Source organism: Malus sylvestris, chromosome 15 (genome assembly GCF_916048215.2).
Source record: "Malus sylvestris chromosome 15, drMalSylv7.2, whole genome shotgun sequence".
Lineage (NCBI taxonomy): Eukaryota > Viridiplantae > Streptophyta > Magnoliopsida > Rosales > Rosaceae > Malus > Malus sylvestris.
In genome coordinates this window covers 6561805-6589491 of record NC_062274.1, presented here as the reverse complement: position 1 = coordinate 6589491, position 27687 = coordinate 6561805, and the positions used below count along the sequence as shown (strand labels likewise).

Sequence of the window (27687 nt, the reverse complement as noted above, 5' to 3'; positions counted from 1 at the left end):
ACAATATTTTTATTTTTTGATGTTTTTTCTTCGTCCTATGCCACCATATAGTTATCACTGTAGATTTTTGTTTAATTTGCAAGTGTGTTGAACTTTGTACAAATTTTAAGCGTGAATTTTGTAAGTTTTTTTACCATTTTTAATAATTTAAAAAAAAATTGTCACATCCCAGACTGGCTCCGCCATAGCACAATATTGTCCTATTTGGACTCCGACCACGCCTTCATGGTTTTGTTTCTGGAAACTCACATGAGAACAATCTACGGGGTCACCTATCCTAGGAATGCTCTCGCCTAATCTGGCTTAACCTCGGAGTTTCGATGGAATCTGAAGCTAGTGAGTTCCCAAAAAGCCTCGTGTTATAAGAGGTGGACATGTACATATAAGGCACATCACCCCCTCTCCGTTAGTCGATGTGGGATGTTACAAATTTGGTAAATTTTTAGATTTTATTTTTAATTTTGAAAGTTGAATTAATCCTAGCCGTCGAAACTTTCAAAATTTTTTATTGTTTTACCGTTGGAAATCCAGTGGTTCTGATCGACAGACCGTTTAGAAATCCAACGGCTATTTTTGTGCCTGATTTAAGTAAATTGGCTCTATGTCCTTCGCGTGGGGTGGGCCACCCTATCTGTTGGTGATCCACCAGGCCGCAAGCCTCTGCAATAATCAGCAGGGCACCTGCCTTTCCCAAAATTGCCCTCTTATTTTTTCACTACTGGAGCAAGTTTTATGGGCAAGAAGGTAGTTTCACCTAATTGCAAGGACAATTGGAAACTGCCGGAGATGCTCTTAATAAGAGCAGCTTCAGCAGGAACTGGAGCCCGATGGATCGGCGACTTTGATGACCCAATAACCCCAGCAATCATCTCCAGCCCATGTGGGCGATTGCGCAACAGAGGGCCCGAGAGCTCGAGGTAGAGGTGATGCAAGGCTAACATCAGCCACAATTTAAAACATGGGTCACCGGACCTCTCGAGGGAGAACACAGGAATATTTGGCAAAGATTCATCCCGATTCAGATCTCGACTTAAAACTCCATTAAAAATTGTAATTTAAGCACAAAAATGATGCTAAAATGAAAAGGAACAAGATTCTACCACTATAAGTAACAATCGTGGTCGAGATTGACTGAGTTTGGTCACGGAGCTCGCTGGATTTTCTCGCCGGATTGTGGAAAAACGAAACAGGAAGCATGCACAGCAAAAAGAACACAATTTAACCATTAAGTCTTCACTCGGAATCACAACACCAGCAAGAAAATCCCAAATATTCAAAGGAACAAGGAAATCTCACCTGAAACTACAAGCTAGAGCTTGAAGCTCTCGGGTCTAGGATCACTGCACTTCCCAGTGCACCGATGGTGCATACAAGGACCCAATTATGTTCCTAAAGTTGCCAGGAGTCCAAATATACAAGTTCCAAGTTCATGATGTGAAGAAATTGTAGGGAATTATTGTGATGCTCTAGGTGCTTTATCCGAAATTACAAATAAGATTATTTTGTATTATTTTATAAAATAAAAAATTGGGTAAAAGACAGTTTACTACCTTCATGTTTCGTGGTTTTCAACATTTAGTACATCAATTTTTTTTCGTCCTAGAATCATACCTAAAGTGTAAATTTTGGGACAGTCTCATACATCTGTTAGTCAAACTGTTAACTCTGCCGTTAAATGATGACGTGGCGCCACGTGGACAATGACTAGGCGCCACGTGTCATTAAAAAAATTTAAAAAAAATTAAACTGTTAAAATAATTAATTAAATAAAATTTAAAAAAAATTCCCCAGATCCTCTCTTCCCCACCCCGATCCCCCTCCCTTCTCCCTCTGCACCTCTGCACATCCTTCCCCATGTGGAGCTCTGCTCATCCGTCATTCCCCAGATCCCCAAATCCCTCTGCACCTCCATCCTTCCCTAGACCCTTTCGTCTTCTGCGACACACACACCCACAACCATTCGTCTTCCTCCACAGCTCCACCCCCTCCATCCCAATACAAGTTAATTTTGCAGCTCCAAAATTATCCAAATTATCCAAATTTTGCAGCTCAACCCACACGAGCATGAATACAAACTATCCAAATTATCAGGAATCCAAGTCCACCCTTTCACCAGCACGCTAACATGCTCCGATTTCGCCTCCCCACACTCCGATTCGCCGCGAATTTGCTGCAGAGAAGAAGACTTGTTCTGCAACATCTGCAGCTTGTGCTTTTCTCTGAAACGAGAGCAACCCACCTGGGCATCCCACTTCCTGAAGACGCCGATCAAGTTGGTAAATGGGTCGGGTGTGAACTTGGTCGGATCGTTGATGGGTTTGATTGAGGTTGATAGAAAAGGGAATTTGAGGAAGCTGCAGAAGAAAACGAGCAAGAGTGTGCCGCTCATCATGAAGGCGATGCTGAAGGAGTTGAAGGGCTTTAACTGCATACTGGGTTAGTCCCGATCGGCGGTGATTTTAGCAGTTGCTCTCTCCCTCTCTACCTCTCTCTCTCTCTCTCTATCCCCGGAAAGAGAGGCAGATGAGACGATCCATCTGGTGCATGAGGCGTCTTGACCAGCACAGTCTTTCTTTTCTCCCCGTTTTTAAATTCTTTTCCAGTTTGCTAACTAAGACCAGATAGCGAGAGTTTACCAAACATATAAAAATATACAGTAAATTACCGTTTAATCCCTAAACAAATTAACTATTAGTTCAGTTTAAGACTTAAGTTGACGGCTGTGTGTGTGTGTGTCACGGAAGACGAAGGGGTTGTGGGTGTGTGTGTCGTGGAAGACGAAGGGGTTCTGGGGAAGGATGGAGGTGCAGAGGGATCTGGAGATCTGGGGAAGGACGGATGAGTAGAGCTCCACAGGAGGAAGGATTTGCAGAGGTGCAGAGGGAGAAGGGAGGGGGATTGGGGTGGGGAAAAGAGGATCGGGGGAATTTTTTTTTTAAATTTTTTTTTATAACTTTTATTTAATTAATTATTTTAATAGTTTATTTTTTTTTTTTAATGACACGTGGCGCCCAATCATTGTCCACGTGGGCGCCACGTCATCATTTAACGGCAAAGTTAACAGTTTGACTAACGGATGTATGAGACAGTCCCAAAATTTACACTTTAGGTATGACTCTGAGACGAAAAAAAATTGATGTATTAAATGTTGAAAACCACGAAACATGAGGGTAGTAAACTGTCTTTTACCCTAAAAAATACTAATATTTTATTGCCTATTACCATGGTTATTCAGTGTAAGGGTGAAGATGCAAAAGGTAATAATTGTTCATTGGAGGCTATTCAATAGTGACTTGCCCTAGAAGGCCTTTGCAACAGTATAGTTGCTTTAAGACCATCTCTAACCGAAGGGTCTAGAGGATCAGAGGGCTAAAATAACCTGAAAATCGTCTCCAACCGAAGGCTAAGCCAGATGGCTCGTGGGCCCCACATAATTTGAAAAGGCCAAAGGGCCAACCGGCTAGCCCAAATGAGCCAGCCAGCCTCGGGCTGGGCCAGAAAATTGAGCATTTCTATCGAATATAACCGACAGGAATTCTAAGCCAAATTTCAAATGCAACGGCTAGCTGATGTCAGCTAGCCGTTATTTTTTTTTACGAATTTTTTTCCTATAACTTCCTATAACTTCTATTTTACAAAATTTGTTTTATATTTTTTCTAAATTCTTTCTTTTTTTTCCTATAACTTATATTTTACAAAATTTGTTTCATATATTTTTTAAATTCTATTTTTTTCCTATAACTTCGTAACCATTATACAACATTAAATTAAATTAAGTAACATGAAACAACATTAAACAATATGAAACAACATTAAATAACATTAACCAACATAAAAAAAAACATTTAACAACATGAAATTTAAACAACATTTTTAAAAACATAAAACATAAACGCCTACTCCATGCTTCTTTTGGCCCAAAGATGTGCAACAATATCCTGTTGTTGGTGCTTGTTTGTGGCATGGGAACGTATCATCCTATAGCGCTTCATGTACTCATTTATAAAGATACTACCAATTCTTGGATTGAAAGGCAAATTAGGCACATCGTATATTTTTGCACGAGCCATTCTTGACCTATTTGGATCATCTTGGTCGTCATCGGACTCTCCATCAATATACCTATCTCGCTCATCCTCCACAATCATGTTGTGTAATATGATGCAAGACATCATGATGAAGTCCAAATTTTCTCGACTCCACCTGCTTGCTTGCCAGTTCCTTGATGATTTTCCACCATGCTTGTAGAACACTAAAAGCTCTCTTAACATCTTTCCGGTATGCCTTTTAGTGTAAGGTAAAACACTTTTCGGCGTCATTTTTAGGGTTTGGAATTGCTTGGACAAGTGTCGCCCACTTTGGGTAGATGACATCTGCTAAGTAATACCCCATATTGTACTGATGGTCATTGATGTAGTAGTTAAGTTGAGGTGATTTACCTTCCGTCAAGTAATTGAAAAGGGGTGAACGCTGAAGAACTGTAATGTCATTTTGGGATCCAGAGACTCCAAAGAAGCACGCCAGATCCATGTGTCATACGAGGCAACCACTTCTAACACAATAATTGGCTTTCTCGACCTTCTGCTAAAGATTCCTTACTATCTGGTGGGACAGTTCTTCCAATTCCAATGCATGCAATCTAATGACCCTATCATGCCAGGAAACCAATGGTCTTCAGCTTTGCGAACGAGCCGATCCAGATCTTCTTGATTTGGCTCGCGGAGGTACTCCTCTTTGTAAAGCTGAACAATTGTGTTACAGAATTCAGTAAAAGTATCAATGCATGTAGACTCAGACATATCATGGGTTTCATCCATCGAATCAGTTGGGGAGTCACATGCCATCATTCATAATGCAACAGTAACTTTCTAATAAGGTGAGAAATCAGGGCGGCCTGCTTTGTCCAGCTTCTGTTGAAAATATGGATTATCCTGATGGACATCATGAAGTACACACTCGAAGACATGATGCCTCATCCGGAAGCGCGTCTGAAATCATCTTCTGTGTACACCGAGTTAGGGTTGAAGTAGTTGTTCATTAGATTGGCATGCGTCATCGTTCTGTTTTGTGGTTTGTAAGAGCGACCAGCAACAGAGCCACCCCATTGAGGTTGTTCCTCAATTGGCTGACACACCATGATCGCAGCCATAGCTGCCACATATTGTGTGTTGCACCATGCTTCATATTCTTCATCAGACTCTTCATCTGCTCGTCTTATTTGCGCCCACTTTTCTTCCAATTCGGAATTGGATGAAGACCCTCAGTTGGAATTCGAGGAGGATCCAAAATTGGAATTCATTGTAAACTTGAATTGAAAGAGACTGAAATGAAATAGATTAAATTCAAAGGTGTGTGAATTATAGCCCAATATCCATCCTATTTATAGCAAAAAAAAATTCAAATCCAACGGCGAGCTGACGTCATGCTGACATCAACTAGCCGTTAGATTTGAATTTGAATTTTTTTTTTTGCCAAAATTTGTAAAAAAATATTTAAAAATTCTCATTTTTTTCCTATAAATTTAAGTTGTTATAGTTTTTAAATTTAATTTGTAGTTTTTAAATTTAAGTTGTAGTTTTTAAACGTAAGTTGTAGTTTTTAAATTTAAATAATAAATTATGTTTGGCCCTCGGTTGGAGACGTTTTTTTGTGATAGGGCTAAAGCGAGCGTTATGGCCCTTTGGCCTTCGGTTGGAGATGCAGGCAAATATGACCATGTACTGTTCATTAAAATATTAATATCTTGGAGGGCTAGAGGGTTAAAACGAGCCATCTAGCCCTCGTTCGGTTAGAGATGGCCTAAGAGGGATGGAAAATGATCCTCGTCGGATTCTTTTTCTGGGAATCGTAGGAATCCTGTAATCGTGACCGTTCATTGTACATCGTGATGTCATAAATCATTTCAAAATTTAAAATTTAAAATTAAATATAAATATTACCTAAAAAAATTGACCGTACAATATATGATGAACGGTCACGATCACAAAATCCCTAAAATCTCTAGAAAAAAAAATCAGGCGATGATCCTTTTCCAAGAAGGATGTCTTTAGTTAAACTATCAACTGACAGCATGGTTTTCTCTTAAAAAAAAAACAAGACAAAAAATTAGCTCTGTCAGCTAGTGAACGGGAATTCCACCAATTAAGATTCCAAATTTGAGATGCTTCGCACAGGACACTTTAGCACTGTTTCTAATTAGTTAATTTACCCTATTTGCAATCTTTCCCAGCAGGCCCTCCTATATAAAGACCAGCACACCTCACACTCTTTAACCCACTCTTGACACCCAGCTGCTTAGTTCTTAGCTAGTATTCATGGCTTCCATAACATTTTCAGGCACTACTGGAAACTTCTCTTTGCTGCCAACAGCTGCCGTTTCTGAGAACTCCAATCATATAAAAGATGGGTTTAATCCCTTAAAGAAGAACTTGAGTAATACTAGAAAAAAACACAATGGTCGGAGCTTGGTGTCCACAAACGTAGCAAGTCCACCATTGCCGGCAATAACTCATCCACCCCCAAAAAGAGAGAGCGGCAATGGTTACGACGGGAGTCACGTGGCATGGACGAGTGTGCGGCAGGAGAGATGGGAAGGAGAGTTGCTTGTCCAAGGAGAAATACCATTGTGGCTGGTATGTGATCGTTCACTAATTCATTTCATATATAATTATTGGTTTATTCTATCAAAGAATTGTTGCTAAAGATTTCATGTACATGTATGTAAGCTTGAATGTAGAATTTATGTGGACGAGTGATATTTCCTTGTCAATCCTGTTCAAGTTTATTAAAATTCAACGTAATAAATTGTTTGAGATTCATAATAACATCATATCTTTTATTGCCCAGACAATAGAATTTATTTGGATTAAGTACCAAAAATCCCCCAACTTTCTAGTGTTACTCAAAATTGGTCTCAATCTTTTTAAACATTTCAAACAAGTACCTAATCTATTGAAACTGTCACAATTTGTTAAGCCCCAATTAAATTTCTGTTAAATTAACTAGGGCTTACTTTTGCTCAACAAAAAAAAAAAAAAAAAAAACTAGGGCTTCCTTTGTCTCCAAAATCAATAAAAGGTAATGGAAGCCAACCACCACCTCCACCCTACAACTCAAGCCGCCAACATCGCAAATAAGGTCATGGAAGATGCTGAAATGGTATAAACTACCGTGATGCACTCACCACCATCTTCACCGTCTACAAAGAACTGAAAGCTTTACGAGCCAAGAATCGGTGAATGAGGAAATCACAAAAACAGAAACAAGCTCCATGACCTTCTTCTCAATGTTGGGTGCTTGAGTTATAGGGTGTAGTTGGTGGTTGTGTGTTGGGTTTGGAGTTGATGGCCTGATGGGGGTGGTGGTGATTGTTAGTTGTCGAAACCACACTTCCATGACCTTCTATTAATTTTGGAGACGAAGTAAACCCTAATTATTTGACAGAAATTTAACTGGGCTTAACGGATATGATGTTTTAATAGGTTGGGTACTTGTTAGAAATATTTAAAAAAATTGAGACCAATTTAAAATGACGTAAAAAATTAAGAGATTTTAGGTACTTATTAAACAATAACGGATACGGTTAGGCAAAAAATAAACAATAACAGAGCCAAATAACTAGGTACGATGTTGTGAGCCAAAGTAAGGTATGTTTACAACTTTTTTACTCAGTAAATTGCAGGAAATAGGAATAGAAGAAAGCTCAACCCTTTTCTTATTCCCATTAATTTGATCCTGCTTTTTCTTTCTAATCTTTATTGCGTCGTAAGTGAGAGGCCTACCACGCACACAGAAAGAAGATTTGTCCTTGATGTGTGTCTTCTTGCTAAATGCTAGTGCTAAATATGATTAATAAATTAATCAACTTTCTGTCGATCGCCACATACAAACGTGGTGCTGGCCTAAGTACACATATATTCCTCACTTTAATTACTTTTAAAATGCTACAACAACTCCTCGACAAGAATGTCATTGACGTTTGCCTTATCATTTCTTTTTATTTTTTTACCAATTATTTTTAGGGACACTTTGGATGCGGTCCTTAGCTATCAATATTCTTTGATTGAAACCTTGTTAGTTTTTAGTTTTTGATTGAGGTCCCTGACATTAATGTAATAATGTAAGTTACTATATTTTTTTAATTAAAAATAAAAAATTGAAAATTGTAATTGTTTATATTAATGAGATTTTAAATAAAACCCATAATTTATGGGATTAAAAATAATAAAATATAAATTATACTCTCTATTATATTGTGTGTGTGTGTGTATATACATATATGTATGGGTACATTAACCAAAATTAACAAAAAAAGTTATTGTACCAAAACATGGATACATTCTCAAATCAACGAAAAACAATGTACCCATATAAGTTTAAACATGGATTAAAAAATTTGAATGGATTTTATATTAAAAAAAGGGTACATTTTACATATAAAAAATTGATATATTTGAGAATGGGTACATTTAAGATTAAAAAAATTGAAAAATTATATGAATTGGTACATTTAAGATTAAAAAATTGAGAATCTTTTTATATATAAAAAAAAACTAATAGGTACAAACTTAATTTAATTTAATTTTTTATTATTTTGGAAATGTTTGAATTGAAAATTAATTAGAAGTTTAATAGAGGTGTGAGTATTAAACCCTAAATTAATTACTAATTTTTATATTAAAAAATTATATAATAAACAAGTAAATTCATTATCACATTAATGCTAGGGACTTGAATCAAAATTTGAGAACTAATAAGGTCTTAGTTAATGAACAGTAAAAACTAAGGACCGGATACTAATTTTTCCTTATTTTTATGCTTCAGAACGTATCAGTGTCTCATTCCAAATGTATTTCTAATACTTCGATCTACAGGTATTTAGAGACAAAATGATTCAAATTTATTGAGCACCATATTATTATAAAAGGTGAACATTTATCGAATATACAGCTAGCTCATAATTAACTTAATGTCACATGCAGAAAGGGACGTACCTAAGAAATGGTCCAGGGCTGTGGCACGTCGGGGACTACAACTTCCGCCACCTCTTTGACGGCTATGCCATGCTCGTCAAACTTCACTTCCACGACGGTCGCCTCACTGCTGGCCACCGCCAGATCGAATCCGAGGCCTACAAAGCCGCCATGAAGAACAACAAATTATGTTTCCGTGAATTCTCTGAGGTCCCTAAGCCTAACAATTTCCTATCTTATATTGGTGAGCTAGCCAACCTATTCTCCGGTGCATCACTGACTGACAACGCCAACACCGGAGTGGTTAAGCTCGCCGATGGTCGGGTTGTGTGCCTCACAGAGACCCAGAAAGGGTCAATAGTGATTGATCCGGCTACCTTGGAAACTGTAGGGAAATTTGAGTACAGTGACACATTGGGTGGCTTGATACACTCGGCACATCCTATCGTGACCGATACCGAGTTTTTGACTTTGTTGCCGGATTTAATCAACCCAGGATATTTGGCAGTCAGGATGGAGCCGGGTACTAATGAGAGGAAGGTGATCGGGCGGGTTGATTGTAGCCGTGGACCGGCTCCGGGTTGGGTGCACTCTTTCCCTGTGACCGAGCACTACATCATTGTGCCCGAGATGCCACTGAGGTATTGTGCTGGGAATTTGCTCAAGGCCGAACCCACTCCCTTGTACAAGTTTGAGTGGCACCCTGACTCCAAGGCGTTTATGCATGTTATGTGTAAAGCTAGTGGCAACATTGTAAGTTCCTACCAATCTGATGTTTTGGGTACTAACTATTTTGCTTTTGTTCTTCTTTTGATTTATTAATTGTATACAATTTCTTTGTTTTGAAGGTGGCGAGTGTGGAAGTTCCATTATACATTACGTTCCATTTCATTAATGCTTATGAGGAGACAGATGAGGATGGTAGGGTGACTGCAGTCATTGCAGATTGTTGCGAACACAACGCTGACACAACGATTCTGGACAAGCTTAAGATACAAAATCTTCGGTCGTATACTGGCAAAGATGTACTACCAGATGCTAAGTACGTACATGACATGAATATCTATCTACTATGAAAGCAACAAAAAAGTTATCTTGCTGAATTTTTACCATGTTTATTATTTTGAAATTATTATTGGCAATCGAAAAATGTAGTTGTGCACTTCAAACTCTCTATATTTAGAAAGAAAAATACTATTTATGAGAAGTGGACAACTAGATTTTTGGAGTGCCAATAATAATTCTCTATCATTTTCTAAAATAAAAAGCACAAAATTAACTCAATATGTGACCTAAATTCACCGACAAAAAAAATATTGTGTATTCAATTTAACGTGGAGCTAGCGATTAATTTGTTGGGTAATGCTAAGGAGACTAAATGTGTAAATTATATAAATTTTATAAAATAAATAACATAGAAATTGATGATTAGATTATTACTTAAGTTTTGTAAACTAATTTGTTGTTGTTCTTTTGATGGAAAACACAGGGTTGGTAGATTCAGAATACCACTGGATGGGAGTCCATATGGAAATTTGGAGGCAGCACTAGACCCAAATGAGCATGGAAGAGGGATGGACATGTGCAGCATAAACCCCGCTTTTCTGGGCCAAAAATACAGATACGCTTATGCTTGCGGAGCTCAGCGCCCATGCAACTTTCCTAACACCCTCACCAAGGTATAGTTAATTATTAAAGTTACAAAATTACATGCCCTACTTCCATTTTCCACTTTGTATTATATCATACCGATTTCGAGCTAATTTCTTATTCAAATTCTTTGAATATATGTTTGCAGATTGATTTGGTAGAGAAGAAAGCTAAGAATTGGTACGATGAAGGGGCAGTGCCATCCGAACCGTTCTTTGTGGCCCGTCCTGGGGCGACCGAAGAAGATGATGGTGAGATTACTTTACTGAAAACTAAAAATTAAACTAATTAAAATTTTGAAAATTCACAAAAGTATTTTTTTTTAGTTTCATTTTTGTCAAAAGTAAAAAACAATATGATTATTAAACGACTCATTAATGTTATAAAATTACCTTCAATTAGAAAAACAAAAAAGAGTTCGTTTGGAACAATTTTTATGACATTTATATGTACATGATGTAGGTGTTGTAATATCGATGATTAGTGCGAAAAATGGAGATGGATATGCGTTGTTATTAGATGGATCAACGTTCGAAGAGATTGCTAGGGCAAAGTTCCCCTATGGTCTTCCATATGGACTGCATGGATGCTGGGTTCCCTTCAAATAATCAAAGAAATTATGAACTAGCCAGTGGTAGTTCCAGTTTCGTTATTTACAGCTAGCCAAAAAATGTACCCACTTCAAATGCGTTGATGTGTTGGTCATGGTTAGCTAGGAACACAAAAATATGCTATTCATTAAGTTATATGATATGAATAACATATAAGCAGATAGATATAGGCTAAAGCTACGTATAGCAGTGTGACATATCTTTGTTCATATTTCTTAAGCTTTTAAGTGAGCGTTGCGTATAATGTACTATATTTGTAGGGTTGTCGAAAAATAGTTCACCATCTTAAGGGCCGTTTGATATTCATTTTATTTTCAGTTTTTGTTTAAATTTTTTTAAAAATTGAAACTTATTTGATAATTACATTCAGTCTTTAAAAATAATATGATAATTAAAACTCAATCAAAAGTTAACCAAACAATTTCGGCATACAGATAAGAATATGGGTAACTAATTACATGCAGAGAGTACGTCCGTAAGAAATGGTCAGAATTTTCAATCTGTTGATCTGGTTTTATTCATTTTTAACAGAGTTGAGGTTTCGAATTTTTTGACACCTTTTAACATTAATTTCATTTGTCGTGTATGAAACTCTATAGTTCATGACAATTTGCATTGTGCTTATGTAATTAAAGTATAAACTATCCGATCATCCTTTACTTTTCTTCCAAACAAAATGAGCACAAACTTTTGGCATGTTTACTAATCTGGATCGAGAATTGGAACTATTTTGATTGCTGATTTTCCCGCCGTCTACTAACCCATGACTATTGCAATTTATCCAATCTACGACTTTTAACACATGTAATCCATCCAATACCTAGAAAGCAAGAAATAGATTGATCCTATACAGAATCCTTCTCATAATCCAAGTAAACATGTAACTTCAGCAAAACATGACATGCAAGAATAAGTCTGCAAAACAAAGATTTCATATTTATGAATACGTATTGTACATAAACAAGCAGAGCCCATCTCCTAGTTAATGTGGAACTAAATGAAGGTCCCAGAAACCTTGAAATTTAACATTGGTAACTTGGTAGAAATTGGAATCCAATCATCTGCTGAAAAACTGAAATTCTATTGACCAAATTATAGACAAATTGAACTGTTAAGGGCTAATAAACTCTAGAGAGACTAAACTATGAACAAGTTTCTGAAACCATGAAGCAGCAGAGCACAATAGTTGTTATCTGCATCCATTTTTCAACGCCAAAGCGATTCTGCTAGAAGTGCTTCCATTAGAAATATGTTGTCATTTTCATAAAAAATACAAGTGTACCTGACAGGTGCTTCTCCCAAAAAACACTTCTACTATGACGAAGAAGCTCTCTTAACCTTTTACACCAAACAGTCAATAAGCAAGGTTTCCAAACACATGGAGCACAGGAGCAGAAGAGATGTAAGCTGCATCCATTTCTCAACGCCAAACTAAACCAACCAATTCGCCAATCCTTTCTTGCATCCACGTTCTCAGTCCTTTATCCAGCACAATGCACTTCAATGACGAGCATCGAAGAACTAAGTTTTCAATGTCACACACACTGACATTGAAGCAAGAACAGAAAACAATTGTCTCTAAGCACACATGACTCGAAAATGCAAGAATGCCCTCACCGCTTACCAATTCACAACCGGTTAAATCCAGCATCTCCAACTTCCGGCAATTCTCAGCAAGAGCAACAACTGTCTGATTTGTCACATTGATCAACCAAGACAGGTTCAATCTTTTAAGAGATCGAATTGCAGCAATTGAAACAACTCCGGAGTCAGTGATTTTCGGACCACATTCCGCCAAATTCAGCTCCACCAAGCCACACATATTCTGCAAATTGGAGACCCCAAAATCAGTGATTCTATCACACCCTGCAAGATTCAACCTTTTCATGGTTTTTGAGCAAGACCCATTTGCCAAAAACTTTAACCCGCGATCCGTAATCAACGAACATCCTTGCAAACCCAAAACCATAATCGAATTTGAAGACCCAATTGCATCTAGGGTTGGGTCCGAAACCAAGCTGCAAAACCCTAAATCCAAATACGTCAAATTATGCGATAAATCCACAAGCGAAACGATCCCAAAATTCCCAACATTCTTCCTCCTTCTGATCGAAACCTTACGCAATTTCGGACACCCTTGTGCCAGAGCGCACAGACCGTCGTTCCCAAAATCATCAAACAACAATGCTTCGTCAAATTTGTCAGAAATCTTACGTGGGGTTTTCGAATTGAGGTCGATGACTTCGATTTTGGGACAGAATCGAGCTATGAGTTCGAGGTCGGAGTCGGCGATGGACTTTGATGCTTCGAATTGGAGTAAATTTGGGAATCTGGGTAGGACTCGGAGGAGATGTTCGGGTTCGAGAAGACGAATTGAGGATCGGTTCAGGCCCTCCACTCTTAGCCATTGCTTGCAGACCTCGGAGAACGATTGTCTGTCTTTTGGGTCGGTGACCCAATTGAGGATTAGGGTTAGTTCGTCATCGCCTAGCTGAGACATGTCTCTGTTAAGCCTACGTGCGCGGGAGTGCCTTTGGTTTAACCTAATTTCAGTTCCAACCTCAGGATCAGGAGAAATTTTTAGTTGAGACGAAAACACAGATGGTACATCATGTGTTTTTACGTAAGTAGTGAAAATTTTAATTTTTAAGTTATTAACTTTTTAACACACATAACTCATCATTTATATAGAAACACATAATTTACCATATCGTGTGACGATCATACTGAAAAATATGTCCACGGTCAGGTGATAAAATCATAAAAGCAAGTTGCATCCGTTTTACAACGATGACAGGGACACGTAGGAGAGATTTTTGAGCATGTCTGAAACAGATGATGTATATCACGTGTCATTATACAAGTAATATATTATAAATAAAACTTTTCGCCATTTATATAATAACACATAGTGTACCTCACGAGTTACAGACTTGATGAAAATTTTCTCGACATGCAGAGGGTGTATTTTAATGAGAATTTTAATTCTTTTAATAAATTTAGAGGTACTCTATTAAGATTTTAAATGATTATTTGAAATTCGGGGTGTCTTTAATCAGGATTTTAAGAACATCTTCAATGGAGATGTCAAAAGATAAATGTCAAATGTTAATTTGATGGCTGATGTAGGTAATGTCAAATTTTTTATTTTTTCAACCGATATGTTTTTTTGTTATAAATTATATTTATATGACTCATTTTAAAAAGAAATCAATTAAAAATATTTTCAAAATCAATAATTTATATATTAATGGGACCCACACAATAAAATCATTTAACATCATATTGATTACATGACATTTCACTTAAGATTTGACATCTCCTTTAAAGATAATCTAAGATAATTTATTAAAATTCTTAGAAATTCGATTGTATTTAATGAGAACATTAAAGAAGTTTATAACAGGAATTCGAGAGAATTTAAGAAATTTCGTAAACAATGACATGCCATTCTCTCCACAGCCATGCATATCAAAGCGTAAACTTACAAAACTCAAACATGACCCGACGATCACATGCTACGAACATGCACACAAAAACATCAATAATTGAGTCGGATAATAACATGGTGGACTCGTTCCTAAAAATAAATAAATTAGCAAGTCCATAATTTAGTTTAATTTGTTGTGGAGTCATTTTCTCAATCAGTAGTATTCTTTTATTTTTTAAGTAATAGATGAAATAAAAATTCAAATTTGCAATCCAATTTTCTTGTTTCTCTTTCGCTTGTGTAAACACAATTTCTTAGAAATTATTTCAAAAGCGGTTGGACTCATTAGCCAATAAAATTAAGTATTTGTAATCCGTTAACTAAATCTATTTAGACGGGGGAGTCTTAAGACGACGGTTTTCGAACTTGAAACTGGAACTGTTCACGTAAGAAGGAATCAAACATCAGAAGCTTCAGGTGATCATGACTAATTAAGACAATAATTTTTTAATTAATTATTTGTAATCACTGATTAAATAGTATGTAAGCATTCTCAAAACCATGCTGTTGTGTACTAATCTTGTTCTATAAAATTATATTATATTATATAAATTATTCGACCAACTGTCATTGTAAATCTTTTCTTTGACTCTACAAATAATAATTTATTAAATACTAGCCGAGGTTAATAAATAATAATTTGCGAAAAATGAGTGATTGAAATAATTAAATATATTGAAAAATCAGCTGCTGACATCGGTATGTATTTAATATTTGTCTAGTTTCTGTATTACGCTCTTAAACCTTTTGAAACCTCACCCTCTCACCCTTAATCGATCCAACTTTTTTAATATTTACGAAAAATGATATGATTCTTGTCTTTGTAGTTCAGACGAAGTTTTGGTACACGTAGCGTAAATTGTCGCAATTTAACTTCTGAAGTTTATTTACTGTTGCAATTCAAAGCTAAACGCATCACTTTTTTTAATGAAATTAACAGGTGAGAAGTTTTTGTCACTTCCAAGATGCTAATTTTGTTTCATAAAATAATATAATTAAGTTTATTATTCTTGAATTTGTAACAACTTATAAATTGCATTGTAGAGACCACACTATAGTATAGTGCGACTTGATATTTGTATTAGTGCAGTATTTCGGTCAATTGTATAGCAGTACATGATCATTAAAGGCTTATTTGAAAGTAATTTTTGAATGATTGACTGAAGTTTTGGTAAAAACGTTTTTGATTAAAGACTTGCACCAAACATGTGCTTCTTAATTCAAGTAATTTCTTAAGATTCATTTACATTTTATTTTCAAAAATACTTTCATAAAAACGATTTAAATCATTCTAATAACAATTTCAAACACACATTAATTTTAGCCGACGAGCGTGGTAGAACGACGGAACCTAGCAAAATCCTTGTATAATAATAAAATATATATACAAGTGAAAAAACAGAAGGGAAGTTGTGGACCCGGTGAACACCGATCTTTTGCCTGCGTGTTCCAGCTTTCATTTGGACCTTTTTCCAGTTCCAGAAGCATGAGGGATTGTTGCTTTCCCATGCTCCTTCTTCCTCTCTCATCTTTTGTGAATTATATATTAATTATTTAATTAATCACAATTCTAAATTGTGAATGTTTTTAGTTTTCGATGAAAAATAATAATAATAATTAAGGGAACAAAAACATGAGAAAACATCCCATGAACTTTTCTTTTGGGCCAACACCTCCTTCTCTTTTTGTCTGTATTTTACTCGTTTCACAAGCAGCATTGCCGCAGTGAAATAGTAAAAGGAGAAGAAGATAGAATTTATATGGTGCTCTGTTTTAAAATCTTTTGTTTAGCACCGTTTAAGTCTCGAGTCTCAGGGTGATAGATTTACCATGAATTTGAGAAATAAAGTTTCACTCAAACAACAATATAGGTAATTTTCATAGGTAGCCATTTCTTTCCTCATATTTTGAGAATTTGTTGAGACATAAATTCAATACATGACTTTTTACCACAATAGCAACAGTTGACAAATATTTCATAAAAATAAACACAATATATATATATTTATTTTTTATTTTTTGATCAAAAAACTTATTTTTGAATCACCCAAAAAGTCACACAAAAAAAATTTAAATAAATAAACTGTCTGTTAGGGGACGTGTGTGAGAAAGAGAGAGGAGAGAGAGAGAGTAAAATGTACAAGTAAAAAGTCCAATACTTTGGACTCCATCTCTTCTTCTCTTCCCCTGTATCTTCCTCAATGGCTCACCTCTTCAGAGACCTCTCTTCGCTGGGCCAATCCAAGAGAGGCATCACCGCCCCCACAACCACCACAGCCACCGCCTCACCCGCCAAACCACTCAGCATACCCACCAGATCCATTTCCGCAATGGGCACCGATCTCCCATCCCCGCTCGGCCAGCTCTCGACCCAACTCAGCGACTCGGACCTCCGACTCACCGCCTACGAGATCTTCGTCGCCGCCTGCCGCACATCCACCGGAAAGGCCTTGACTTTCACACCCTCCTCCGCTGACTCGCCGACCCAACACGCCAACTCCCCCAACGACTCCCCCGCGCTGCAGAGATCGCTCACTTCCACAGCTGCCAGCAAGATGAAGAAAGCATTGGGTCTCAAATCGCCGGGCTCCGGCTCCAAGAAGAGTCCTGGGTCGGCCGGGTCCGGGGCCGGGTCGGGTCCCGGAAAGCCTAGGCGGGCAATGACGGTGGGTGAGCTGATGAGGATCCAAATGGGGATTTCTGAGGCCACTGACTCCAGAGTCCGGAGAGCTCTGCTCAGGATTTCTGCTTCTCAGGTCAGCTCAATTTCTTCCCCTTTTTTTTTCTTTTCTCATTTGTGATTTTTGTTGATCTGACTTTGAAAGGGTTAATTTTGCTTTGAATTATTTTTAGTGGGTAATGTTTGGTTTTTGATAATTCTGATGATGTGATGAGATTGTTTAGCTCAAATTTGAGAGTGGTTTGGTCAATTTGGATTGCAAAAATTGTTTCTTTACTAAATGTAGTTTGATCTGATGAAACTGACAGTGTTAAATGAACCAAAATCTCATTTCGAGCTCGGTATGCGACACCGAATGTTTAGTTTTATAGCAGTATTTTCGAGCTTTTGTTTAAGGGTCGTTTGTATTGGAGTTGTAAGTGATCGAGTGTTCTGTTTGTTGTACTCATTGCAGGTCGGAAGGCGAATTGAGTCGGTGGTAGTGCCACTGGAGCTGTTACAGCAGCTCAAGTCCTCTGATTTCACTGACCAGCAAGAATACGATGCATGGCAGAAAAGAACCCTCAAAATTCTTGAGGCCGGTCTCCTCTTGCATCCCCACGTGCCACTAGACAAGTCGAATAATGCTGCACAGAGATTGCGTCAAATTATTAATGGGGCATTGGACAGGCCCTTTGAAACTGGCAGAAATAACGAGACTCTGCAGGTTCTTCGTAATGCTGTTACGGCTCTTGCTTCTAGGTCATCTGATGGTCTCTATGATACATCACATTGGGCAGATGGGTTACCATTGAATCTCCGGCTTTATGAGAGGCTTCTAGAAGCCTGCTTTGATCTTCACGACGAAACATCTATAATAGAGGAAGTTGACGAGCTAATGGAGCATATTAAGAAGACCTGGTCAATCCTTGGAATGAACCAGATGCTCCATAACCTTTGCTTTACTTGGGTTTTATTTCATCGTTTTGTTGCAACTGGTCAAGTAGAACTGGACCTCTTGTATGCTGCTGATAGTCAGCTAGCTGAGGTTGCTAAAGATGCAAAGGCAACAAAGGATTCCGAGTACTGCAAGATCTTGAGTTCAACATTGACTTCAATATTGGGATGGGCAGAGAAGAGACTCCTTGCGTATCATGACACTTTTGATAGCAGTAACATTGACGCTATGCAGGCCATTGTTTCTCTGGGGGTAGTAGCAGCTAAGATTTTAGTTGAAGATATATCAAATGAGTACCGCAGGAGGAGGAAAAATGAAGTTGATGTTGCCCGTAGCAGGATTGACACCTACATCAGATCATCCTTGCGCACTGCTTTTGCTCAGGCAAGTCCTCAGTATCTGCCACTGATTCCCCCCTTTCCTTCCTTCAATAAGAGGGAAAATGCAACGAATATCATATCCGTTTTGGTTTTATGGTATCATTTGATGTCCGCAGCATGGATACTAAAGTGGGATTTGGAATCCAACAACTTGCATGGTGTTGATGCTTTGTCAATGTATCCCAAAATAAAGGCCTAATATACGGAGTATGCATTGCTTGCTTAAGGCATATCATGCATACGACATAACAGTAGACTGTTATTGTGAAAGGCCTGAAGGGAACAAAAGCAATAGTTAGAAAATATACATGATAATTGACATCCGTATATTTTTTTATCTGACAAGAAATTATTTGTTTACTTATATGGCAGAGAATGGAAAAGGCAGATTCAAGCAGGAGAGCATCAAGACACCAGCCAAATCCCCTTCCTGTTCTGGCCATCCTTGCAAAGGACGTTGGTGAGCTGGCAGTTAAGGAGAAAGAGGTGTTCAGTCCAATATTGAAGAGATGGCATCCTTTTGCTGCCGGGGTGGCTGTGGCAACCCTTCACGCTTGCTATGCGAATGAGATTAAACAATTCATATCCGGTATAGCGGAGTTGACACCAGATGCTGTACAAGTTTTGAGAGCCGCAGATAAGCTGGAGAAAGATCTTGTGCTGATAGCAGTTTTAGACTCTGTAGATAGTGATGACGGTGGCAAGGCAATAATTCGTGAGATGCCTCCTTACGAGGCTGAAACTGCAATTGCGAATCTGGTGAAAGTGTGGATTAAGACAAGAGTGGACAGATTGAAAGAATGGATTGATAGGAATCTACAACAAGAGGTGTGCACTAACTATATTCATCTGTTAGTCTGAATCAAATGTTTATACAATTTTTTGGTCTTATATCTGGAACACTCCTTTGCATTTTCTTTTAATGTTAGGCTTTTTCATTCGTTATTTTTGCTCATTACGTGTGACTGGTGAATCTTTCCAAAAGATAACCTTTTACATTGCAATGTTTCAGGTATGGAACCCACAAGCAAACGAAGATGGATATGCCCCATCTGCTGTTGAAGTTTTGCGAATCCTTGATGAAACTCTGGAAGCTTTCTTTCAGCTGCCAATACCTATGCATCCTGCATTGCTTCCTGACTTGATGACTGGCCTTGATAGATGTCTTCAGTATTACGTAACCAAGGCAAAATCTGGATGTGGTAAATAATTTCGTAACTCAAGTTATTTGTATGTGGACTAAGGTATGTTTTTTTTGTGATAACCAATATTGTTCATTCTGTTGTGCAGGATCTCGCAATACGTTTGTTCCCACTATGCCGGCATTGACCAGATGTACCATAGGATCAAAGTTCCAAGGCTTTGGCAAAAAGAAAGAAAAATCGCCAGTTCCTCAAAAGAGGAACTCTCAGGTTGCAACACTCAATAATGGGGATAACTCCTTTGGGATACCTCAGATGTGTGCTCGTATAAATACGTTGCAAAGAATCCGGAGTGAGTTGGAGGTTTTGGAGAAACGGATTATTACTCATCTCAGAAATTCAGAATCTGCTAATGTAGAAGACTTCTCAAATGGACTGGGGAAAAAGTTTGAACTCACGCCAGCAGCTTGTGTGGAAGCAATCCAACAGCTTTGTGAGGCAGTGGCTTATAAAATGATCTTCCATGACCTAAGTCATGTTCTGTGGGATGGTTTGTATGTTGGGGAACCATCCTCTTGTAGAATAGACGCTTTTCTTGACGGGCTGGAGAAGAACTTACTCATAATATCCAATACTGTGCATGAAAGAGTTCGTACACGGATTATAACTGACATAATGAGAGCGTCATTTGATGGATTCTTGCTGGTTTTGCTTGCTGGAGGCCCCTCTCGTGCATTCTCCCAGCAGGATTCCCAAATAATAGAGGACGATTTCAAAGCCCTCAAGGATCTATTCTGGGCCAATGGGGATGGCTTGCCTTCTGAATTGATAGACAAGTTTTCAACAACGGTGAGAAGTGTGCTTCCCCTTTTCAGAACAGACACTGATAGCCTCGTCGAACGGTTTAGACGGGTGACCTTGGAGTCATATGGCTCGTCCGCCAGGTCCAGACTCCCATTGCCGCCAACATCTGGGCAGTGGAACCCAACTGAACCAAACACGCTCCTTCGCGTGTTGTGCTACAGGAATGATGAATCAGCTACCAAGTTTTTGAAGAAGACCTATAATCTGCCCAAGAAACTGTAAAGTTAACGCGAGGATGGTACATGGAAAGATAACCGCGGGATGGCCTTTTGGAGGGCATTGTCTTGCAGAAAATTCTAGGAAGCGCAGACAATGATTGTAAGTGTATTAAGTGATGATCACCGGGCTGAGATGCTCGCATTTGCCCTTGGCAGTGGTCGTGTATAGTAAGTTCATGAGAGTTTGGTATAAATCCAGCAGTTTGCAAAGACACGAAGATTGGAGAGCAGAAGAGTTGAGAAGGACGCAGACTTCTGGAGGTCCATTATTCTTTTTTTTTTCCATTCATTTGCATCGTTTAGAGGCTTATATAATGCGATTGATGTTATTCTTTATAAATGCTCTACTGCACAGCATTTTTCTTACCCCCGAATGTTCGATGTTATATATTTGTCAGTTGTTTGTTGGTTTGCTTGTTGGTATAGAGAACAGCATCGTTTTGTTGGTCGTATAATATTTATCAGAATGTAATATAAGTGAGGTTGTTGACAATTTATGGATCCCTAAAAGTTGATTAGACACTTGATTCCATATCGGCTGGATATGGGATACGACGACCAAAAGGGTAGTGATTTTCGTACTACGGACTCCATTTTTAAATTTCAGAGACAAAAACAGAAGACGAGAGCGTGAAAATCACTGCCCTGAGATAATTCTTTCTGCAATCCCAACTTTTACTCTAAAATTATATCGCAAATTTACAAAGACGCATGTTTCGGGGAATGTCTGCAAGAAACTACCAGGCCTCGAGTTTTGCTGAAACTTTGTCTTGGCGAAGATGTGATGGTAAATATCAAAAGTAGACAACATCTATTACAGCAGTTTAACATGTTGACGTCAACATCTCAGAGCTGCCGGAGAAAAACAAACATTTTCTTTACTCCTCTAAGGTGGCACGGCCGAGATTTGCAGCAAGAGCTAACCGTACAGAAACGAGGGCTTGCGGTGGTAAGTCTGCCTCGATAAAGTCAGGACGGAGCTTAGCCATGGACAACTCTTGCAGTTTATTCAACAGGAGGGTTGTCTGAGACACATCTAGCAGAGGACGGTCCGGCCAGTTAAGCAGCTTTAACTGCACAAAAGTAATTGAAATGCAGTGAGAAATCATGTTTTTACGAAAGTGTATCAATGCGACCAAGCGTTTAATTAATCTAAAAGATGCTTTTCGTTACACATAAATTGTTGCAAAAGTAAAGAAAATATTGCCCTTCACCCGCTAACTCATACTATATGAAGTTTATGTCCAAATCCAGATTAGCAACAATATCGTATGTCTTACCGAGTCATGCAGAAGAGGCAGCCAAAAGCGCTGGGGCGTAGATGGGTTTTTCATAAGCTGCAATTCATTAAGGAAAAAAAAAAAAAAAGTTACGAGACACTTCAAGCCTTGAAAACTATATATCCCACGCAACGAATGGACCAGTCACATAAAAGTTGCACACTAACCGATATCAAAGATTCTACAGCTTGCCGAGCAGCATCAGTAGTTTTTCCATCATAAACTTGCTTAAGGGACTTTTTGAAATCCCTATACCTACAGCACACCAAATGTTGTATGTGTGAAAATCTGGAGGATAATTATGAAAATGCAAAAGACAAAACTCATACTTGTGCAGAAAGTCGAGACCCCCTGTAGCCTTGGATTCAGAACCCAACAATTCAATCAAGCCTTCCCATTGCTGTATGCACAAACGATAACCAATGAGTCGCTTCTAAAATGAAACTGGTTTTTGTTCTAATATCAATATTTCACGTTGTGTGCAAACAAATAATATTTTACCTTGAAACTTTCATCAGATATCGACTTTCCAACAGAATCAAACAATTGCTGAGCAATCCTGCTAAGACGAACTTCATCTCGGGCTTGTTGAAGCCAAAAAACTCCAGCACCTTTCCTACCATGCTTCCAATGGTACACCCCAGCAATCTAAAAACTGAGAACCTTTTAAACACAAAGTACCAGTCTATACACTAGATCATGCAAGTGGTTACTATTTCCTATATCCGATTTCTCGTACAAAGTACATAATCTGACAATAATTTTTCATGAACATAAAAGACAATCCTTCCAAATTTAAACATACCTTCATAATGTTTGAACTAACAGTGTCAAGTTCATAAAGACGGCATATCTCTATATTCTGCACAACAAGTTCAAAATAATGTTATTTTTTCTATCAGCCACAAGTATACACAAAGAAAAGATCGACAATCCAGGAAAAAGAACCATGTGTAATGGCTAGTAACAATAAACTTTGGCTCTAAAACTTTGCCTATCACCTTAAGTAGCGTTTCATTATGTTGAATTGGCAGCTTATACAATAGAATCTCTAACAAAGCCATTCCCTGCTTCGTGCAAGATGTCAAGTAAATTGGAGCAATCTGCAAACATGAGAACATCAAACCATCAACATATTTAGTACGTGCACTGTGAGTTTTACCAACTCAATGTCATAAGAAACAAAGAGAAACTGTAACAGAAACTTGATAAGCACTTCAACAGATAGTGATCAAGAAATCATCAATCGCAATGTGCAAGACTAGAAATTTTATATGCCTATAAGTTTGATTCGACTGAGAGGACTGAATACAATCACAACAGTAAGCCTCCTAGAATCAAACATTGTAGAAACAGTTTGAATGACCAACATGGTTTGAAATATCATGTGCTTGTAGAGCATTAGAAAAAGTTCATACACATTGCGTTGAGCAAAACATAAGAGTGGTTCTCTCAAAAAAGTAACATACATTTTATGTATTAATTATTATCATGGATTCCTAATCAAATACTGTAATAGCAAAAAAAACTTTGCCTTCGGCGCACAATTGTATATGCTAATTTGTCTATGAAAATTGGAAAAGCACAGGATCATGAATCAAGTACTGCAATACTCATAACAAAAACAATCTAGAATTATCTCATCTGCACTCACTTGCCAAGTCAATGGATGTGACGATAGGACTTGAGCATAGACAAGTCGATGTAATTCTGCTATACTAATTCCCCCCAAGCTATCGCGTTCTTCCTGTAGAAGAAGTTCTGCTTCATCGCTCCCAGTGGTCAACAACTCAATGGCATGGGCAACCATCCTATTTCAAATAATGAAGAGTTACATCTACATGAATTTCAATAACAAAGTAGTAGCACATTCAATCTTTTTTAATCTCACAAGCCATTTAAACTTTTAAAAATTGGTGGGTTGGGGGGAATTGGGGAATGATTGAACATTATACAGCCTCTCTGGACCAAATGCTGAAATACACGCAGTTACAAGAGAACATAGAAGCTCACCAAGGCCCAAATGCTCTTGAGCATTCTGCTAGGACAACCTGTACCATTTCCAAACACCCAAAGGTTTCAGTAGAAGAAAAACATGGACAAAATAAATAGATTGGTACACTATTAGTGTCTAGTCCAAACTACTTACCTCGGTATTTTCCCCTAGGATTCCAAGAAGAATTGCTATCAACCCATGGGAACTAGACATTGGTTTTAACTGCATGCACTTCTGGGCTAGGCTATGCATGCTTTCAAGACCCTGATTTTTAGAAAAGGAATTAGTTTTCAACTATAGTCCAGCTGCTAGACATAAGAATGTATTAAAAAGAGATGACAGGTACATAGCTCACAATCTATCCAGAGTCTTGAATTACATCATATTAGGAAATTTTAATTACGATCCTGTAATTAGAACTATTAAAACAAGGATATTGTAATTGGGCATTTACCACTGTGAATGGTCTGACATATAGAAAGTGAGAAACAAACAGCTCTATCCAATGGCAAGTTACGTTGCAGAGATTGTCAGTGTTTCCAAGCATAATTTGTATCATATTTTTCAACCCCTCCCGGGTTTGACGGTGATCACACTGACGCCAGTACGCACTGCAGTCAAGTTTAGTAATTTGCGCTCTCCATTTCTCCCATGCCTAGGCAACAAGGATGTTTAAAGTTACAAATTACAGTAGGGTGAAAAAAAAAGCAAGAATAGAAAAAAAACACTAAGTTTTTACAGGCTCAAACACACCTTGATAAAATCTGGCTTTGCTTTGAAGCATTCACCTAACTTTCCATCTTCTACTTCAGGACGCATGCGTGGCATCTTTGAAATAAGGACGGAAACTGTCTCTACAAGTCCATTCTCTGTCTATTTAGTTACACACAGGACAGGCATCAGTTGTTTCAGTGCTAAATCCATAAAGTACACAATAGAAATTTACATGGAGCATTAGAACACGAATATGGTGATCTGTGGCCAGATATGGAAAAGATTCACGGAACAATTAGCACAGAACTTGAACAAATGGAAAGTTAAAAGGAGGTAGCAGGAACATCATAATATATTATAAACCACCTATTCCGTGTTCAATATATTTACCTCACGGTTTCCAAGCTGATGGAGTTGATAAGATCCATGTAACCGCAACATTTTCACCTGCACAAAATCAAACAGCATCTATCAGTCTTTCATAACTTGGAAATGGAACTATTTAACAATTCAGAAGACAGAAAACTCGAGCAATAAAACAAAAAGTAATATAGAAGAAAAGGGAGAGGGTCCTTAAGACTACAAACCACAATCTCAATCCAGCCAACTGACAATGCCGATGATAATACTTCCCAATATTTAGGATCGTCCTCAATAACCTGCGGAAACAAATCTAATCAAATTCTCCAATATCTTTATGAACCAGTGTGTGACAAATTGACCAGACATAACCCACAGAGGTGGAACTTCATCAACAAAATTTTTACACCAACTACATTAAAATCAAAAGAAAGCTACTATATCGATTACTAGGCTTTATTATATAAAAAAGAAATCACATTCACAAAATAATTTTAATTGACAGGACCACATAACAAGCTAGTGTAACAAGAGAAAGAATCCATAAAGTAACTATCAGCGGCATATGGTCCTATGGATGAAGAGAACAAGCAGGGTAACATAAATAGGTTCCAAAAACTTAGCTAGAAATTAAAAAAAGCCATAGTTGAGTTCTGTTGTGTTCCCGTTATAGACCTCAGTAAGACTCCAAGAAGTGTTTCAGAGCCAGCTAAGGAATCATGAACGCTAATGAAATTCCAAAAGAAAGATGAAAAGATTTGATTGAAACTGGAACAGGACAGGTCAAACCTGTAACCTAACAAGTTCATTTTGAAAATCCACAAGCTTCGAATGGACTGTTGGCTGTGTGCTGGAAAGTAGACTATCGTGATCCTGCCATGAAACACAAGCATAGCATAAAGTTGTGACTTGTGACCATCATAAAGCAACAGCTGAAATTATGGTGTAAGAACTAATAAACAAATAAAGGGAAGAGAACAAGATCATTACCGCCAGCCAATCAACAAGCCGTTCGGGTAACCATGGTTGAGATTGTTTGTCTGCATAAAATATCTCCATCAACTCCCACGCAGCTTTTAAAGCAGTAGGCTCCTCAACTTTCTACATTAACTTTTTGGAATTAGACCTAACAATTATGTTTGTAGTTGTAATTCGGAAAAGGAAGATCGTATAAAAAACCACATGAAATTACTCGAATTTACCCTTAAAACCATTTTCGGGTCTTCGATCACTGGATTAGGAAGCGACTTAGAGCTACCAAGAAGTGAATTTATGTCCTTGCTATACTCCATCACATACTCCCACCTAATATATTTTTCTCAAAGGAGTCACATTTCATAATTTGGGGAGAATTGAAGAATCCAAAGAAACTAAATTAGATATTTTGCAGATTTTTGTATACTTTTTTCTCAGCAACCAAACAGACTAATCAAAATTTCTATTACCAATCAATGTTGTACAACGACGGACCCATTGACACCTTCGATAAGCTCGCAACCGAGCTCCTCCGGCTCTGTAGTAGGGCGAACGGCGGCACAGAACCGTAAGCGATCCTCCGCCAGTTCGCATCGCCATTTTCGCCGTCTCCATTACTAAGCCTCACCTCCACCACTTTCCCGCCAACTTCATCCTTTTCGGAGTCTTCGCCGGAAGGCGGACGGAGAACTGACACACGCAGAGTGTTGCCCCGGGACCACGAGATGGAGAGGCGAGCGATCGGAGGGTTGAGGCCGTGGTGAAGTGAGTACACGACGGGTTGCCGGATCTCCGGCGAGTATGGGACCATAGCGGTGTCATTGGAGCCTAATGCGCCGGGCGTGTCGCCGGAGTCATAGGCGACGCCGGGCATTTTGTGCCAGAGATGGGAGTGGGGAGTGAATGGGATTTAGGGTTTTGGGAGAGGTTTTGTGAGGGGGAGAAACTAGAGGGAGAGTCAAAACGCGCGTAGCGGTGAAAGTTAAAGACGGAATGAGCAATTTGGGAACCGGGTCCCCTCAACTGAGCTACTCGTAAAATGATCCGGATCATTGAAATTTGATCAAACGATTATAAACAGAGGATCCTTAAAAGTTATAATAATTATAACTGTTGAATTAAATTTCAATAGTCCGAATCATTTGATGAGTAGGCTCAGTTCCTTTGAATCCTCCCGTTTACAATTTGGTATGTTTGGCAACAGATAAATGTTATCCAGGCGCCATTGTTGTCTTTTTCTAGCTTATAGTTACGGCTCTTATCTATCCAATTGTGATTAATTATTATATGGTTATAAATGTCATAATTAAGTTCGACTCTCTCTTAATAATCATAATAATTTGGTACGAATTCGCTAAAATCAAACCTAATTGCAATTGAGTGGAATCATTAGTTCCAGCCAATTCAATTTTCATTTA

At 38.1% G+C, this 27687-nt stretch overlaps 4 protein-coding genes across 4 annotated transcripts; 2 read left to right on the top strand and 2 right to left on the bottom strand.

Moving 5' to 3' along the window:
• Positions 1-6286: 6286 nt before the first annotated feature.
• On the top strand, positions 6287-11717 carry LOC126605834 (carotenoid cleavage dioxygenase 8 homolog B, chloroplastic). Its single transcript, XM_050273283.1, has 6 exons — positions 6287-6632; positions 8982-9725; positions 9821-10014; positions 10462-10651; positions 10771-10873; positions 11085-11717. The coding sequence occupies exons 1-6, from the start codon at positions 6315-6317 to the stop codon at positions 11228-11230; spliced, it is 1695 nt and encodes a 564-aa protein (XP_050129240.1). The 5' UTR covers positions 6287-6314; the 3' UTR covers positions 11231-11717.
• Positions 11718-12653: 936 nt separating this feature from the next.
• On the bottom strand, positions 12654-13733 carry LOC126601464 (F-box protein At3g58530-like). The gene has a single exon (XM_050268175.1). The coding sequence runs from the start codon at positions 13731-13733 to the stop codon at positions 12654-12656; it is 1080 nt and encodes a 359-aa protein (XP_050124132.1).
• Positions 13734-16831: 3098 nt separating this feature from the next.
• Positions 16832-21437, top strand: LOC126605831 (protein unc-13 homolog). The gene is made up of 5 exons (XM_050273280.1): positions 16832-17479; positions 17858-18724; positions 19093-19548; positions 19733-19922; positions 20011-21437. Exons 1-5 carry the CDS (start codon positions 16925-16927, stop codon positions 20946-20948), a joined length of 3006 nt encoding a protein of 1001 aa, XP_050129237.1. The 5' UTR covers positions 16832-16924; the 3' UTR covers positions 20949-21437.
• Positions 21438-21598: 161 nt separating this feature from the next.
• On the bottom strand, positions 21599-27247 carry LOC126605833 (nuclear pore complex protein NUP85). Its single transcript, XM_050273282.1, has 18 exons — positions 26740-27247; positions 26497-26599; positions 26285-26395; positions 26084-26167; positions 25522-25593; positions 25325-25381; positions 24974-25093; positions 24675-24875; positions 24374-24484; positions 24238-24275; positions 23879-24035; positions 23226-23327; positions 23030-23086; positions 22726-22872; positions 22554-22624; positions 22392-22479; positions 22225-22281; positions 21599-22017 (listed from the first exon to the last, which is right to left on the bottom strand). Exons 1-18 carry the CDS (start codon positions 27141-27143, stop codon positions 21823-21825), a joined length of 2175 nt encoding a protein of 724 aa, XP_050129239.1. The 5' UTR covers positions 27144-27247; the 3' UTR covers positions 21599-21822.
• Between the last annotated feature and the right edge of the window lie 440 nt (positions 27248-27687).